The following is a 19,533-nucleotide window of genomic DNA, read 5'->3' on the forward strand; positions in this document are numbered from 1 at the left end:
TATGACTTTCCTACAAACTGCCAAATAAATGATAAGCTATGTTATTAGACAGCTGTTAATAAAGATTTCTTTATGCCTTCAGTAAAATATGAAATGTCTGCCAAAGATCATTTGATGACATAAAATCATAGTTCAATCATTTTAAAGTTAAATCAGCTAAACTTTTGACAAGCTCATTATTTGTATATGTTCTTTCTTCTAGATAAACATCGTCACCTTTAAATTAGCTATACGGTTAAGATTGACACAAATATCGTCACCTTTAAATTAGTTACACAGTTAGATTGACACAAACATCGTCACCTTTAAATTAGTTACACAGTTAAGATTGACACAAACATCGTCACCTTTAAATTAGTTACACGGTTAAGATTTACACAAACATCGTCACCTTTAAATTAGTTACACAGTTAAGATTGACACAAACATCGTCACCTTTAAATTAGTAACACGGTTAGATTGACACAGTCATCTGTAGATTTCAGATTTATTTTTCACAAGCAATATTAACTTGAAAAATGCATCATTTGAAATATACATTTGAAATATACATTTGAAATATCAAGAGATGATTAGAGGCCATTGTATTGCTATTTTTGTGTCTATTATATAGCTATTATCACCTAAATGACTTATCATGCTACACACCCATGATACAACACTTTTGTGATGTCATTATTAAATGACATTCACCCGAATGTCTCGATAGTAGTTAAACTAATCGTTAGAGTTGAACTGGGTAATTTTCTACTCGTGTCAATGATATGGGATTTATTAGAGTCGTCACATAATTTGGTAGATTTATGACGTTTTACCGATTCCTATGCTAGATTGAAAATTCAATACTACATTCACATTCACAACCCCAACCAAGACCCTCTTCGTAAGCTTAAAAACAAACTTTAACCAAAATGTATTAGTCATTCATTCTTCCATTACTTGAATACTGTTGTGAGGTTTGGGATGGGTGATCTCTCGGTAACGCAGACAAAGTTCGGAGAAAACATCAGGAAGTACCTGTTATAGAATAAGTACTGGTTTACTATGTTATGTTAGTAGAAATTGTTCTGAAAGCAGGTTAAACCCACTAACACATCGTTGTTCTCTAAGAAAACTACAACTTTGCAATAAAATCAGTTAATTCTTTGTTACCTCGCCGCTCTCTCTCTCTCTCTCTCTCTCTCTCTCTCTCTCTCTCTCTCTCTCTCTCTCTCTCCCTCTCTCTCTCTCTCTCTCTCTCCCCCCCCCCCCCCCCCCCCCCCCCCCCTACTTACACTTACATCCGTGATGCAAATAACCATACACATCAATTTATTATATTTCTTATCTACTATTCGACTTTGGAACCAACTAGACTCAGAGATCAGTCATAGTGTTTCGTAAGAAATTTTAAAAATAAATCCTTTTACAGTCGTAAACAAGTCATAAATTATTATTCGTTTGGAAAGCGAAACTCTGTCATATTCCGTGAATCATGAAGAACTACAATGTAAATGTAATACTTTAGATTATATGTTTCTATCAAACTTAATTGATTTCCACAACTGTCAATGTGGACATCCTATTGAGAATGTGTACCACTTTCTCTTTGTTAAACTGACCGTAATCTGGACGATTACATACCGCTAGACCTGTACCTATTACTAGAAGTAATGATTTATCTATAGATGATAATGTAACAAAATGTCACTCAAAGGACGAACGGAATGAAAAGGAGAAAGCAAATAGACTTGATTGACAATAGTACAAGCTGTGATGTTCAGAAATAGTGTTAATTTCTACAATTGGCATTGGAAGGGATTATCCTCAGATGGAATTTATGAATTATGTATTTAATCAACACCCCCCACCAGCACGCCCCACCAACTCTCTCATAGAAATATGTAAATATACTATCTTGCAAAAATGTATGTACAAATGTATTATAATTATAATGGAAAGGAAGGATTGATATTGGGCATACATTTACAAATATCATCAACATCCCCCCCCCCCCCCCCCCCCCCCTAAAGAAACCTTTAAGACACGTTTAAAACAAGAAGACCTCTACACTTTTTCAAACCCATCAATTTAATACAATTCAGCACGCCCTACTCACCACCAGAAGGACAGTGAAACTGCCGCATTTTTATGCTAATAAGGACACGCCGACGACCAATCAACTGCTAAATTGTCAAGGTCCGGTTGTGACCCGGAACACACACGTTCGGACGCTGGTACGTCCTATCCGTCAATACTAATGGCCATATGTATATATAGATATACAGTCACATTAATAACAAACTGTTAGAACTGTAGTTCAATTTCTTATAGTAAGCTCACATGTTTGTGTAGAGGTTAATTGAGTATAGAAATTAAAAATGTTCAAACAAGGAGTTTTGAGTTGTTGTTGCTGCTGCTGTTTTTTTTTATATGACAAACCAGCAAACAAATCCGTTGCATTTGTCGAGTTGCGATTTGAACGATTGCGCGTTATTTTACCTATAGCTTATTGCAATGTATAGTTGTACTTGAAGACTCGCAAGCACGCACAACATTAAATATTTATGACTTCACTTTCACTTCTGACGTCAGAGACACTAAATTCATCAAATATCACTTACGATTGAGCAGGGACGTACATACATGTATGTTTGTCTCTGGATTGATATAACATTGCAGCCGAACACAGCACTGCCTTTTCTTTTTCCGAACCTGCAGATTTTTTTATATGTTAACACAAGATATGATTCTACAAACAATGACGTCTATTATAAATGCGATACCTATTCACACTTGACCACGAAGTCGCATGTTTTTTTTTTTCATTTTGTAAATTAATTATCACATCAGCACATCTGTGTTAATTCTATTTGATTACATAATAATAAACTTACGAACAGATGTTCAGTGGTTATCCCTACATACATGTTCACCACCAACACAATGTGTGACGTAATTTATGACGCAATCAGTGTTTTTTGTTCTTGTGCTACACATGTATAAAGCGTTGACGTAAAATGGTGATATAGTATTTGTTATATGAACCTTTTTAAATTTATCGTTGAAGTTTGATACACGTATTGTATACATGCTATAAATGATATCACTGCTGTGGGCTCTGTTTCTGTCGATTTTGGAAAACAGTTTCATAGAAAAATAATTCGAACAAAATATTACGTTTTTGTACATTATGAAATATGCAGAAAAGTGAGAGGGGCATCCTGGGTACAGAGGTATACTAAAGTAGCTGTTTATTTTGATCTCAGGTACACAAACTGACGGGCTCAGGTACACAAACAGACGGGCCCACCTGTACCTAACCTCTTCCTGGTTCATACCCTTCCCACTGAGATGTCCCGAGATTTTTGTGTGAAAACAGGGTTCATTCCTTCTCTATAGCTGATGTAATTAAATAGAATTATTTCAGGTTTGACACTTATGAAAATTACGTTAAAAGATACATACATAGATGTTATCCCTATAGATATTATTGGCTACATGTTCTCTTGGCATTGTCGTTTATGTAAACCTCGTAACCAATTTCACTCGACATAATTATTCTGAACAGATACATTCAGCACAAATTATAACCTAGCGTACATACTACAAGATACTATGTTTTATGTTAGATATCTAAATTTAACATTTATAACGGTTGTATATCATTACAGTTAATTCCGGCAATGAAAGTCCGTGTCATGATTAGACAACAGATAAGAAACAACCTATGTTCTATAGGGCTATAAAACTAGATATAACCCTCTTATAGTGGGACATTTAAAAACAATATTTCTACACAATTCTCAACCATTATAAGAGTTATAAAACAATTAATGTCCATATTGGTTAAAAAGATACACACAGATTTCACTAATAATAAGGAAAGTATGTTATTGAAATCCTTATACACTAGAAAAACGAGGCCACTGAACTAAGTGAAGACGGCGGGCTAACTCGAATGCGGCCGGGGGAGGTCTTGTACCAAATAGGGACAAGGTCTGTTTGCTCAGGGACGTACATGTATGTGCGTCACTGGTTTGCTTTTATTAACTCCCTTTTCCAAAAATATACACGAGATAAAACGTTTAGAACTGAAATTTGTATATTTTCTCAGAGGCATACACCCTTAACTAAAGAGAAGTCTTTTATCAATTTATTTTTCATAGAAAAGGTTACACGTCGAATTTTAGGGACGCTTCTAAACTAACCTAACCGAGGAAGGTAAGTGTGGACACACCCACAGGGACTTGAGAATTAGTTACAGTCTACATATATTTGGCCCTCCCTGGTGTGTATAGCACATTTTGAGACTTTTGGAGGACTAGATTAAAATTCGGTAAAAATGACATCCCCTGGTATTCACAGATACGGAACCGAGGGTGTCAATTTTACCGAATTTTAATCTAGCCCCCCAAAACGTCTCAAAATGTGCTATACACACCAGGGAAGGTCCAAATACATGTAGACTGTAACTAATTCTCAAGTCCCTGTGGATACACCTGTCCGGGACGAGAGAGAGAGGTAGACATGCACCGTGTGACTTCCCGGTTCAATGTAACGCACCCAGTTTTTTTTTTATTTATAAGGGATATCTGTGATCCTCACTCCAGCTTATCTGTGAAATAAATGACAATGATAGTTTTCTTTTAGATTTGGTAGTTTGGTAGTTTTAACGACACAAAGTGTCACATAGTACGGGTGTCAGGCGATAAATCTTGGCGGCATGGCCGTTAGTTATTAAGTTTAAACATATTTTATTGGTATGTAAAATGACAAAGGGATTAGTCCGTAAGTTTCTCCAACTTATATATATATTACGTAACAACAGTCACGTGATGACATTGAAGAAGAATACAAGCTATTCCTGAACATTATAACAAGTATGTTATATATGTATTTTGCCAATTGTAGATAACATATTCATAATTCATACATGTATAATACAAGTACAAGAAAGAGAAAGAAAAAACGGGGGTGGGGTTGGAGGTTGGCTGGTAGGAGATTTAGTAAATCAGAAGGCTATAAATATATTTGAGATAGATAGAGAAAGTGTTCAACAATAAAATCAGGCAGCTTTGGATATTCAGATCACCTCTACAACTCTACAAAGAGTATCTGTTGTAATTACCCCTTCATACCATATTAGTTCTGTATTAAGTTCCATAAGCTTGTATAATGGATAGATAAAATAGAATTCACGAGATTCATTTGTAATAAGTTTGTAAGAAAGTTAGGTGCTATGTAATTAGATATAGAATAAAACAAGGAGAGCTTTCTATCTTCTCGCCTCTTGTTAAGTGGTATCCAGCCAGTTTCTCTGTATAATATAATTCTGTTTTTTTTTGTGTGTGAATATGGGCAGCCTTATGGCAATCCTAGCAAGCTTCTAACTTATTTTCTCTATATTTCGGGATTTTTTAAACAACAGTTGTCCTACACTTCACATGTATATTCCATTGGAGGCTGGATGTATGTAAGATAAAGTTTCTGCAAATCATTTCTTTTTAAAATAAGTTTAAGTTTATGGAGTATGCTATATATCTAGTTACTTTATTGACAATAATACTCTATATGTGCGTTCCATCTTCAGTCATCAGTAAGAATAAACCTTAGGTGTTTATGCTGATAAGTATTTTTGATTGGAATGTTAACAAACGTAAGGGATGGGATAAAGGAAGTTGTCGATTTGAGATGACTAAGGCCTCAATCGTTGTTAGGATTGAAAGACATACCAGGTAAGCCATTCTTGGGATAAAACATCAAGTGTTACCAGATCAGATTTGCCATGTCTTCAATTTGATTTAGATGATGGGATGAATGAGAGAGAGAGAGAGAGAGAGAGAGAGAGAGAGAGAGAGAGAGAGAGAGAGAGAGAGAGAGAGAGAGAGAGAGAGAGAGAGAGAGAGAGAGAGAGAGAGAGAGAGAGAGAGAGAGAGAGAGAGGTATCACCAGCGAAAAGTCTGGATAGAGAGATGTTACAGGAAATGTCATTGATATAGACTAAGAAAAAAAAGAACCACAAGAACAGAACCTTGAGGGACGCCGGTATTAATTCTGTCGAATGTCGCAGATGCTGCCAAAAGTCAATACTGTTATAGGAGGGTGGGAGACGGTATATATTGTATATAAGATGAAGAAAGATTTTAAATTTAACTTCTGACAACATCATTTCACAATTTCTAAATCAAAAGGTTCAGAAAAGCCATCAATTTTTAATTCAGATTTGGGGACAGAAATGTTCAGGTGGCCATGATGGCAGTTGCGGGGGAAATGGTATTGATGCTCAATACTGCATTTGGTGCGAAGATGCATTTGGTGCAGCCGACTCCATCTTCCACTTAAAATACTGGTCCGTGGTTAGTTAGTCGCATAGTGAGGAAAACTCCATGATGTGACATGGAAACATGATTTTAGGATACATTCGTAATTGACAAAAAAGGGAGCCATTTTTACATCATTATCAATGACTGACCATACTGGTGAAGCTGATATACAAATGGGTTGATAAATTGATATAATAAGCTTTTCTAGTGATATTTCAGGTCTTACGACCACCACATACCTCTCCATTCTCAGTGTACCCGAATTAACCAATACTGTTCTGTTATAAAAAGTCTCTTGGATACTTTCAGTATCAAAAAATAGGCAATCCATCGTTGTATTGTTATAAATGTACCGACGACCATCTAAAAACTTCTCTAGAGCATGCAATGTATAACGGTTCTCTAGAGCATGCAATGTATAACGGGAAGATTTGATAATTTCCTACGACATTGATTCATGTGCAGTTCTGCTTTACTGCTTGGTACGGCTTTATAAAATGTTCTGATGTCGCGTTCTGATCAAGTTTCTAGTCGCGAGTGATATCTAAAGTCTCCTTGCTATAGTATAGTCTCGCATTCCCCTGACTCTCGTCCTCGCTCGAGACTGACTCTCGTCCTCGCTCGAGACTGCCTCACGTTTCCCCAGACTCGTCCTCGCTCGAGACTGCCTCACGTTAGTCTCCGCTCGAGACTGCCTCACGTTTCCCCAGACGTTGAGGCAGTCTCGAGCGAGGACGAGAGTCTGGGGAATGCGAGACTATCCTTGCTATAGTTTGTGCAGGTCCTGTGGCCATGGAGATGGCCTTCATCAATCTATAGAGACCAAATGTACCTCTTATTACTAAGCAAAGATTTTACATCATTATACCAGAGACGTATATAGGTCTCTGTATATAGGTCTCTGATTATACTTTCCAATACGGTTTCAAATAGTGTCTGTAACGCTATGTAATAACGACAATTTTACATCAGCATTCATTATATCGGCAGGCTCAGACTGATAGTTGACAGTTTCCAGCGCTAGGTGGACCGAAGGACCGACTGATTACAGTCGTATCCTGGACCGGAATAAGTTAATTCACCAGGATACGATTTCAATTAGACTGACATTTACAGTTTTTGTGGTTAACTTGTGATGTTATATCTCATATTGTATAAAAACACGAGAACAGCATCAGTAAATACAAGAGGCCCAGAGGGCCTGCATCGCTCACCTGGATATTTCAGTAAGTACATGTATGGCAAAATTCTCCGATTTAAGTTAAATTTCAAATATTTTCCTTATTTTGAACTGACTCTCCCAACAGTGGTTTAAATCACAGGCGAACTAAATCCTGCCATTCTTAAAAAAGAAAAAAGTATTTTACTCTGTAAGTTACTGCCAAATAATTTCCATATTTTAACTCGTCTCAGACCTTGTTGATATATGGCTGCATACAAAGTTTCATCAAATTTGGTTGATATCTACTCAAGTTATCATGTTCACAAGATCCAATAATAATATTACTACAAAGGGCAATTCCTCTGCAAGTTATTGTCGAAAAATTTTGGTTTTTCGAACTCGTCCAAGTTGTTGTTGATATATAGCTGCATACAAAGTTTTATCAAACTTGGTTGGTATCTCCTCCAGTTATCATGTTCACAAGATCCAATTATAATATATTTACAAAGGGCAATAACTCTGTTAGTTACTGTCAAATAATTTCCATTTTTTAACTAATCCGAGATCTTGTAGATACATTACCTACCAAATAATGAATATAAAACTAAGCAATATAAATGTTTTGAAATATCGAAAATTATTCATTCTGTTAAAGTGATATTTTTCACAGAGGAAAAAATATCACTTTTTCTGATTTGACCAATCAGAACACTGCTTAAAAGCGTCAATGAAGATTTGTATATAGCTCTCCTCGTGTTATATGACATCATTAAGCAAGATAGAATACATAACGTCAGGATTTGGCATACAATTGTGAAACATTGAGAGGGGACAGTTATCAATTCTAAGAGAGATTGAGCTGCCTCAGTATATTTTGCTATAATATGTAATAAATAGAATATCGAGAAGTATCATCAGTAATACCAAATATATTTCATGAGTGTGCTAACATTTTACAACATTTTGCCACACTTGTGAAATATATTTGGTATTACTGATGACACTGTTAGATATCCTCTAATATACATTGTATATAGTTTTAAAGACACTCTTAATCTGTATCATACCTTTTCTCTCCCATTTCAAGTTTGAAATGTTAACAGGTATGATAAATATGTTTTACGACACATCAATAAAATCAACTTTCTTTTCAATTTTATAACTGTTTTATTCATTTTGGCAAATTATTTCATTAAGTGCAAAGAGCATATTTAAAAGTATATATAATCTAACTTAAAAAAGAACTATATAACAGTACAAATGACAAACAAAAAGTGTACGAATATCAACAAACGGAGAGATATCGGCCTTCGACACAAAATCTCCAGACCGCCTCAGTACTGACATGTATAACCACAGGTACTAGGGTTAAACTGGTTTAATATCAAAATATGGTAAATGTAGCAATGCGACATGGATAGAGTTATGATATAAAAAAAAAAACCAGCATTTAGGAATAAAGCACCAGGTATCACAATAAGGAAACTAAATTGCAAAATAAGAGTAGGCCTCTTTATACGAGGGAAGCTGGGACAGCTACTACACCCTGTACACAAACCCATCGTGTACACAAACCCATCGTGTACACAAACCCATCGGTTTGATTCAGGGTGCACATCAGCTTTCAGTCTATACATCAATAGACCAATTCATTATCTACTTTGATCCTTAATAAAGGTGTTTGAACCGGTAATATTCTGTGTAGAAGGGATAGAATAAAACCATATTAAAGCTTGTAAAAAAAACCCAATCGACTGTATAGTCCATCTGATGTAAGATAGAGAGTTTTTTCTACATCATGGTTTCGAAAAAATCATGTCTAAACTTCTGAATCCCTTGATATTTTATCAGCATTTAAAACTAACATCAAGGATTGTCAGATTCAGCAAATAAAAATGATATAGAAATGACCATATAATGTTTTCACCTGGAAGCATAAACACTCTAGGGCCCAGTCATCAAGAAGATGTATTCTTAAACACAGGGAAGACAATATCTCCAAACCCTAGTATGTAATGTATATTTAACAAAGAGACTATGGTTCATTACCAAGCGATGGAGACTGAAGGTGAAATACAGTAATGCCACTAGGATTGACTAATTAATACATGTACCACAATATTACATTGCATCTAAGTTTAACATACAGTGTTTACAAGAAATGATGATTTTATGACAGTATAACAAGACTACTTTGTGTAAATCAATGAGCAATAAAATCAGTAAATATCAGTATATTTAAAACTTAAAGTTGTTGTACAGTTTAGTAGAGGTGAAACTATATGGCCATTGTTCTATCACTTGTAAAATTAATTCAGATCTTTAATTCTTAACTCAAGGTTTTATGGCCTGTAGTTATTACCAGAGTACACAATTATTGTGGTTTGTCACACCTATAACTGGTATATGTAATATGTATTGTGGTTTGTCACACCTATACCTGGTATATGTAATATGTATTGGGGTTTGTCACACCTATAACTGGTATATGTAATATGTATTGGGGTTTGTCACACCTATACCTGGTATATGTAATATGTATTGGGGTTTGTCACACCTATAACTGGTATATGTAATATGTATTGGGGTTTGTCACACCTATAACTGGTGTATTATGTATTGGGGTTTGTCACACCTATACCTGGTATAAGTAATATGTATTGGGGTTTGTCACACCTATAACTGGTATATGTAATATGTATTGGGGTTTGTCACACCTATACCTGGTATATGTATTATGTATTGGGGTTTGTCACACCTATAACTGGTATATGTATTATGTATTGGGGTTTGTCACACCTATAACTGGTATATGTATTATGTATTGGGGTTTGTCACACCTATAACTGGTATATGTAATATGTATTGGGGTTTGTCACACCTATAACTGGTATATGTAATATGTATTGGGGTTTGTCACACCTATACCTGGTATATGTAATATGTATTGGGGTTTGTCACACCTATAACTGGTATATGTAATATGTATTGGGGTTTGTCACACCTATAACTGGTAAATGTAATATGTATTGGGGTTTGTCACACCTATACCTGGTATATGTAATATGTATTGGGGTATGTCACACCTATACCTGGTATATGTAATATGTATTGGGGTTTGTCACACCTATAACTGGTATAAGTAATATGACTTTACAAACAAGGACTTAATACTAAAACACACCCCATTGACCTTGCTATAACAGTATATTTTTAATACATCATGAGCCAGTGTCCAAAATAACCTTAAAGTAATAAATATATTTAGACAGACAGACTTGATCACTTGAGCAAACACCTCCCTTTAAAGCACTTTGTAGACAGCACATTACAAACAATGATGAGAACATCCAACTTGCGGTAGTAATATACACATCCTAGTGTACTGCGTGGCCTAACGTATAACCCCAGAACAACTATGTGTGTGTTCTGTACATATTTCTAAGAATTCCCTACCTAAGATATCGACCGTTTATACCCACGTATATAAACTACACCCCCCTGTGTGATGAGTCGGTCCCAGTACAGTTAGTATGTAAACCCACTTCACATGTAGATAACAATGCCATGGTTGTCAACCTTGTGATGTGCCAATAATCAATGAAGAATTTGGTCTTTTTCCCATGAGGTTTGAAACTTCCTGGATTCTGTAGGGTTGTCACCAGGTAACCATAGTAACGTACCGTGGTTTCAACGCTGTTTCACTAATGTAGATTGAGGGAATCAGCAGTTTGGTCCAGATTAGTAGTCACATGATACAGAATCACTTAGGCAAACATTTCACTAAATTATACAGGTTATAAATAACATAACTTTTTTACGTAAAAATTTCGGGCAATATCACCCAATTATTAGCCTTGCTAAGATTGGATTGGTGTATAGCTTACCATTAATAAACTGGTGTCATTTGATTGGTGTAAATCAATGGTCATGTGATACTCTAAGGTCATTTCAATGGTACAACTAAACTTGATATAAGTCATGTGATACTTTGAGGTTCTTTGATTGGTTAATTGTTGGTCATGATAATGGTTAAAATCACTATGTGGTAAAGGCTTTGGTCATGTGGTGCATGAGGTATTTTGATTATAATGAGAGTATAAAGTAAGAATAGGAAATAGAGAAACTGAGCAAGGTCAGACTGAAACCGAGCAAGGTCAGACCAACATTGCCTAACTTTATATAAAAAGAGTACCTAAATGTATCTACACATTTCACTTTAAATCAAAATGACTTCTAAATATTTAAATATATTTAGGTTTAGAATAAAACATGGTTTCAAATATTAAATCAAGTTTTTGATACAATTGAAGTATAGGTAAAATATGCCATCTTAAAGTTAAAAAATCTATTTCATTTAGAACATAGCTATGGATATTAAAATGTTTAAAAGAACGGTTAAGAAGACAATAGAAAAGATATTGAGAAAACATTGAGATTAGGCACATTTTGCTGTGAGATCTACAAACCCTGAAATACCAAGCCGTGGGGTCCTGACATAAGAAACTTTACATGTGAGATCCCTACTGATGAAACCGTTGAAAACTACTGAATTCTCACTAATACATATACTTTTATTTTGTGATTGTATTTCACTGAAATAACGCAATCCGTATTTGCAAATAAAACAATAACTAGTACTGTATTCAGCATGACGTCCAACCTCTAATAATCATAATTTGTCTGCGGAATGAAAGAGAATTTTAAAACACCTATTTTGGTGACCTCTACAGGACATTTATCCCTCTTGAGTCTTGAGTAAATACACTCGGAAATGACACGGATGTTACCTAGTTATTTCTGTCTATAATATTGGGAACATCGTTTTTTTTCTCACAAATTGGTTTTATGCTAAAAATATCTGTCATAGTGCCCTCTCCACATTAGTACATTGTTCAAACTCTCAGGGTTTAAAAGGATTAAGATGTAATATACTAAAATAATTCTTACTATGAACACAGGTGATATAGAAGGTAATCTACATGCCTTACAAAGTAATGTTAAATTATAAATATCTTGAAATCTTAGTTATTTACAGTAAAAAGGCTACAAATTATCAATGAAGCTACGTAGTAAGTTGGAATAAAAATCACACACAATACAGATATCCATACATAAATACCTCTCTTTTCTCTCTCACATATCACATATGCTTACACAATCAGGGTTTTGAAGAGATCTCATCAATTTAACATGCCAATGTATCACATTTTCTAAGACATAAATTTCATGCAGTCAGAAAAGTCATTTCCTTAACTATTGTAAGATGTGTATTGACAGCATCATCTACTTAATAATGAAAATTTTCTGGTAGAAATCATGTCCGAGAAAATGTTAAGGAATTAATTGAGACTGGGAAATATCATAAAACTCAGAAATATCCAGTGAAGTATCACAGAAAATTGTTTTGGTTGATTTGGTCAAACCTCTCTCATATAAATCTCTAGACGAGAGATTTTAGATGTTGTGTTAGCAGGTGAGGCCCCCTCACCCTACACAAGTAACACTAGGCTAGTCTGTGTCACCTAGACAGGTTTGAGAGAGTGTTGGTGGAGGCTGTGGTTGGGGGTGGGATGGTGCTGTCGTCAGTGCTGTGATCCTCATACATCATCACCTTAAACAAGGGACTGGTCCTCAGCACCATCTCCACCACGTCCTCGCGGTTAAACTCCAGCAGCTTACTCACTAGCTGTCCGATCGTACACTGAGGGGCCTCTTTAGACCACTCTAACAGCACGCGGTCAGTTTTACTCTCACTACTGCTGACTGGTGTACTACTATTGTCCAGGCCTGGGAGTAAGTTTTGTAGTCCAAGGGTCACGGCCAGTAGACACCAGTCTCGGCCCATTGGCTCGGGTGGGTCCAACATATTACTGAGAATACGTCTGGTGTGAACAGTCAAATGTGATATGGGTAGGTCTATACCTAGTGTTACGTTTTGTACGACCTCTAACGATCCTAGGAACATGAGGTCAGCCAGGTCTTCAGTTCGACCATCGGGTAACTGTACACAATTACTCTTGTTTCTCTGAGCACGCATTATATGCAGTGGAGAGAAGGCGTGTACAGTTTTGGAATGGTTCTTTAGATTCAGACAGCTTGATAAATGTCTCTCCAAACATAGGCCAGGGCACACACTTAAAGCAGTTTGTTCCACGACATGCATAAAATCCTCCAGGAAATAAAACAATTGAGTTTGTCTGTCCGCTGGTCCACGCACTTTAATTTCTAGGTGCTGTTCATGTCTATCCATACCCAGAATTCCCTCCATCTCCCCACAGCAGTATTTAGACCCGTGGTGCCACTGGTACAACTCAGCGTCAGGGTCCTCCGACTCCTGAAGCACGTTGTGACGCAGCGACACCTGTATACGCGCAAATATATGTTTGAGCTGTCCCCCCAACTCTGGGTCTGTCTGAATACGAACTCCCCCATACACAGCACTTCCGAACCTCTTGGAATCTTTCTGCCATAGACCATTCAGGGTCTCTATGAAATTCAAACATGGGAACTCGTATTCGATCTCTCCTTCATTGTCACACTGTGTACACACTTCCAAGGCCTCTAGCACCTGTAGTAAGTCGAGCGCGTCTGTCTCTGGGTACATTAACTGGAAGTCATCCACAGTGAAACAGCCAGTGATGCGTGACTGAATGATCTTCTCCTGACTGATCAGGTTACCGATGATGTCTTCAGAGAGCCACTTAGGGTGAAGTATAACAAGGTCCTGTGAGGTATCACACTCCAAATACACAATCTGTAACACAATCATACATCTTATACTTCATTTATTCTGTTGTTTTTTTAAGATAAAATATTTTCAAAGCAGCACCAAAATTTTTGTTTTTATCCTAACAGAATTGTGAGCCAAAAGGTAAAATAACAGTTATCATCCCCTCTCAATATACAGTATGTCTGTGTACCTTTAGCAATCCTGTACACCAAGATCATAAAAAGGCAGATATACACCCTGGTTATCAAAGTATACCTTTAACTTTGTTTTGTTTTACCATTAAATACTTTATGCATAAAATACAACTCTCTACCTAGTATCATTGATATAAAATACAACTCTCTACCTAGTATCATTGATATAAAATACAACTCTCTACCTAGTATCATTGATGTAAATACAACTCTCTACCTAGTATCATTGATGTAAATACAACTCTCTACCTAGTATCATTGTTGTAAATACAACTCTCTTCCTAGTATCATTGATGTAAATACAACTCTCTATTGAGTATCATTGATGTAAATACAACTCTCTACCTAGTATCATTGATGTAAAATACAACTCTCTACCAAGTATCATTGATGTAAAATACAACTCTACCGAGTATCATTGATGTAAAAACAACTCTCTACCTAGTATGATTGATGTAAATACAACTCTCTACCTAGTATCATTGATGTAAATACAACTCTCTACCTAGTATCATTGATGTAAAAACAACTCTCTACCTAGTATCATTGATGTAAATACAACTCTCTACCAGTATCATTGATGTAAATACAACTCTCTACCTAGTATCATTGATGTAAATACAACTCTCTACCTAGTATCATTGATATAAAATACAACTCTCTATCTAGTATCATTGATATAAAATACAACTCTCTACCTAGTATCATTGATGTAAATACAACTCTCTACCGAGTATCATTGATGTAAATACAACTCTCTACCTAGTATCATTGATGTAAAAACAACTCTCTACCTAGTATCATTGATGTAAATACAACTCTCTACCTAGTATCATTGATGTAAATACAACTCTCTACCTAGTATCATTGATGTAAATACAACTCTCTACCTAGTATCATTGATATAAAATACAACTCTCTACCTAGTATCATTGATATAAAATACAACTCTCTACCTAGTATCATTGATGTAAATACAACTCTCTACCTAGTATCATTGATGTAAATACAACTCTCTACCTAGTATCATTGATGTAAATACAACTCTCTACCTAACCGCTGTTAACATGTCAAGTACCTCTCCTATGAGTTGAAGTTCCTCCACCAGAATCTTCATGTGGTCATCTCCGGCCAGCGGATTGATCTTAGCTCTAACATACTCCACAAATTGTGTCCATGATAAGACTGGGAAGGATGATGAGGACCGTCTCCAGGATGGAAGCTGGGCTACCATAGCATCCAGGAAGCCATTACTGCGTGGAAGTTCCTGGGAAGGTAACAAAGATAATGCAAGTCACAACAACATAAGGACAAACTTTCTGAATTTCTTAATTCATCCGAGTCGATATATAGAAACTTTTGTTTAATGTTATTTTTCATACTTCCTATAATTTACTAAACATTTAAGCTTACATAGCATATATATACATTTAGTAAGAGGACTTACCCCAATGATTTGTGTACGCATATCACCGATTTGTTGTTTCAGAGCTTTGACATCATTAGACATAGCAACATTGGCATCCATTACGAAAACCCGCTCCACGAAATTGATGTCAGATGCAAACTTGAGTTGGGCCTTTGCCAGGACCCGACTGGCAGTGGGACATACATACTCTCCGCGGGCGTTTTTGTGGCAGCCAACCTTGTCAGCATGAGTGGCCACCAGGATAACCTTGGGAGTGTTGGGGAGTCGGCCGCAGTGACCTGGTCAAGGAAAAGTTTTAAGGAATTACTTCCCCTTGTTTACTTTTTCACAATCCTGAAGGATTTACTGGTAATAGTTAACGACTAGTGTTCAGTCAGATTCAAATCTAGACCAATGCTTTGTCGCATTCCTGCAGTTATTAAACAGCTGGTCACAATCTTTGAAAATCAACGGTTAAAGATAAATAGGTTGTATAGTCCATTTTAATGTATAGTCATTCTACACAAATGCATGAATTTTCTACAATGCTTGAATATCATTATGATTATTTGAGCTTCCAAAAAGATGAATATGAAATATATCAGAGTTGAAGAATTAAATATGAATTGAAGACAGGATTTAAGCAGGACATGTTAAAGCCAATGTCCAGTTGACTTGACAGAAAGAGCTGACCACACTGTACATGAATTGTAACCAGCTATTAATTTTCACAAAGTTTAAAAGTTGAAATTCTTTGTAGTTACCGATAGGGACGTGTGGAGGTACTCGAGACTTAAGGACACCGAGCCAGAAGTGAACCTGGGCGATCTGCTCATCGTAAGTGTCTGTTAGACTGAACACAATTATGTGTATACAGTTGGAATCGCCGAGGAAATGGTCGTACAGCATGTAGTAGGGCTCGTACCCAGAGAAGTCCCATACACTCACATCTCCTATACCTGTACAAACAAACAATACACAGACATCTCTTATAATCCTATACCTGTACAAACAAACAAGGCATAGACGTCTCTTATAATCCTATACCTGTACAAACAAACAATACACAGACATCTCTTATAATCCTATACCTGTACAAACAAACAATACACAGACATCTCTTATAATCCTATACCTGTACAAACAAACAATACACAGACATCTCTTATAATCCTATACCTGTACAAACAAACAAGGCATAGACATCTCTTATAATCCTATACCTGTACAAACAAACAAGGCAAAGACGTCTCTTATAATCCTATACCTGTACAAACAAACAAGGCACAGACATCTCTTATAATCCTATACCTGTACAAACAAACAAGGCACAGACATCTCTAATAATCCTATACCTGTACAAACAAACAAGGCATAGACGTCTCTTATAATCCTATACCTGTACAAACAAACAAGGCACAGACATCTCTAATAATCCTATACCTGTACAAACAAACAAGGCATAGACGTCTCTTATAATCCTATACCTGTACAAACAAACAATACACAGACATCTCTTATAATCCTATACCTGTACAAACAAACAATACACAGACATCTCTTATAATCCTATACCTGTACAAACAAACAATACACAGACATCTCTTATAATCCTATACCTGTACAAACAAACAAGGCATAGACATCTCTTATAATCCTATACCTGTACAAACAAACAAGGCAAAGACGTCTCTTATAATCCTATACCTGTACAAACAAACAAGGCACAGACATCTCTTATAATCCTATACCTGTACAAACAAACAAGGCACAGACATCTCTAATAATCCTATACCTGTACAAACAAACAAGGCATAGACGTCTCTTATAATCCTATACCTGTACAAACAAACAAGGCACAGACATCTCTAATAATCCTATACCTGTACAAACAAACAAGGCACAGACATCTCTAATAATCCTATACCTGTACAAACAAACAAGGCATAGACGTCTCTTATAATCCTATACCTGTACAAACAAACAAGGCACAGACATCTCTTATAATCCTATACCTGTACAAACAAACAAGTCCGATATTGAATCTAGACATTGATATTCTGGTACTTTTGAAACTGACTTGATATTGACACTAGACATTGATATTATGGTACTTTTGAAACTGACTTGATATTGACACTAGACATTGATATTCTTGTACCTTTGAAAATGACCCGATATTGACACTAGACATTGATATTATGGTACTTTTGAAACTGACTTGATATTGACACTAGACATTGATATTCTTGTACCTTTGAAAATGACCCGATATTGACACTAGACATTGATATTATCATACAGTGCAACTTCGTTAACTCAAACTCGACAGGACCACGAGAAAACTTTGAGTTATCAGAGTGTTCGAATTAAGCGAGTTGTCATTTTTGGTGCAAAGTTTGGTCAATATTTGTCAACATTATATAATCATTATAACTCCGCTCTTTCGCTCATCAGTTAAGTGTAAAGATTGGTCAATACATGTAAATGTATATGTAATATTTTGTTTTGTCACTCGTAGTTTGGTGTAGGTTTGCCGATATACAGTCTCGATAAAGTTTCTTTCTCTTGGTCACTTCAATAATAGTCTGATGTACATGTCATGCTTGCAAAAGGAAAAACAATAAAATGGAATTCAACCGAATAACTATTTATTAATGTTATATCAAATAACCGCTTAAATTTAACACAGATTATATGTAAAAACGTAACAGAACCATTACCTTATATTGGACTATAAAATACTGTTTGATAGGCCTACTTACGTTTTATTGATAACCACGCCATTTCCATGTGTATTAATTAGCACCGGAAGTTGGGCTGCGCATGTGCGTATAAAATGTTACTGTTACTGAGTTGATGTGTTATCCGATTTTAATAGACAGCGCTGACCATTACAGTCGTACTCTGAACACCTCGGTAGTAATTACGTTATTGTTTCAGCAGTTTACAGATTTAATAGGCACCGGTGACTGTTTCATTTCTACACCTGTAAAAACATCAGCCGAGTAGATCTACCGGTGTGTCAGAGATAAGTTCCGCTTGCGCGAGCGGGTAGATGAGTTGTTGACTATCGTGTGTACTATTATCGGCGGCCGCCTTAGGACATTACCTGATTTAAGTAAAAACAGTACTTTTTTATCACTGACAGTTATTGGATTCCATCGACAATTTCTTTAATGAATTTATGAAACATTTTACAATAGCATATAATAATCTGTAGGTTTGTAGTGCCGATACAAACGGAATTTTGATGTTGAAAAAATGTCGGCGTTTACCACCGATCGTTGTTGGACATACGAATAACAGTTATTCGATCATTTCAAGTAGGATTTGTAATTTTGGGACCAAATTACACTTCGTATTATCAGAGTTTTTTGAGTTTTCCGAATTCGAGTTTTCCGAGTTTTTTTTACTAGGATAAAGAGAGAATTCGGCTGGGACTGACGAACTACTTCGAGTTAAGCGGGGTATTCGAGTTTTCCGAGTTCGAGTTAACGAAGTTCCACTGTACTTTTGAAAATGACCCGATATTGACACTAGACATTGATATTATGGTACTTTTGGAACTGACCTGATATTGAGACCTGTTGTACGTTGATGCCCTTGGTGTAGATTGGATTGCTAACACTGTAACACAGGGGTGTTGGTAAACTGTACTGTCGAGGCAGTCGTGGCCGACCTGAAACATCAGTATCATTCAAGTTATTTAACTGATTTAAAGACAGATG

General features: G+C 36.0%; 1 protein-coding gene across 6 annotated transcripts in view; it reads right to left on the reverse strand.

The window, feature by feature from the left end:
- Positions 1–8,616: 8,616 nt before the first annotated feature.
- LOC117334782 (death-associated protein kinase 1-like) overlaps positions 8,617–19,533 on the reverse strand; it is a 138,300-nt gene continuing 127,383 nt past the window's right edge. For 4 of the 6 annotated variants that reach the window (XM_033894582.1, XM_033894580.1, XM_033894584.1 and 1 more), the window contains 5 exons: positions 19,377–19,484; positions 16,567–16,761; positions 15,842–16,101; positions 15,473–15,661; positions 8,617–14,224 (listed from right to left, as the gene is read on the reverse strand). In XM_033894582.1, the coding sequence (XP_033750473.1) occupies positions 12,989–14,224; positions 15,473–15,661; positions 15,842–16,101; positions 16,567–16,761; positions 19,377–19,484 (1,988 nt within the window). In that variant the 3' untranslated portion in view covers positions 8,617–12,988. The remainder of the gene's footprint in view (positions 14,225–15,472; positions 15,662–15,841; positions 16,102–16,566; positions 16,762–19,376; positions 19,485–19,533) is intronic. The other 2 variants (XR_004534232.1, XR_004534231.1) reach the window with 2 other exon arrangements.

This window comes from Pecten maximus, chromosome 9 (genome assembly GCF_902652985.1).
Source record: "Pecten maximus chromosome 9, xPecMax1.1, whole genome shotgun sequence".
Classification (NCBI taxonomy): domain Eukaryota; kingdom Metazoa; phylum Mollusca; class Bivalvia; order Pectinida; family Pectinidae; genus Pecten; species Pecten maximus.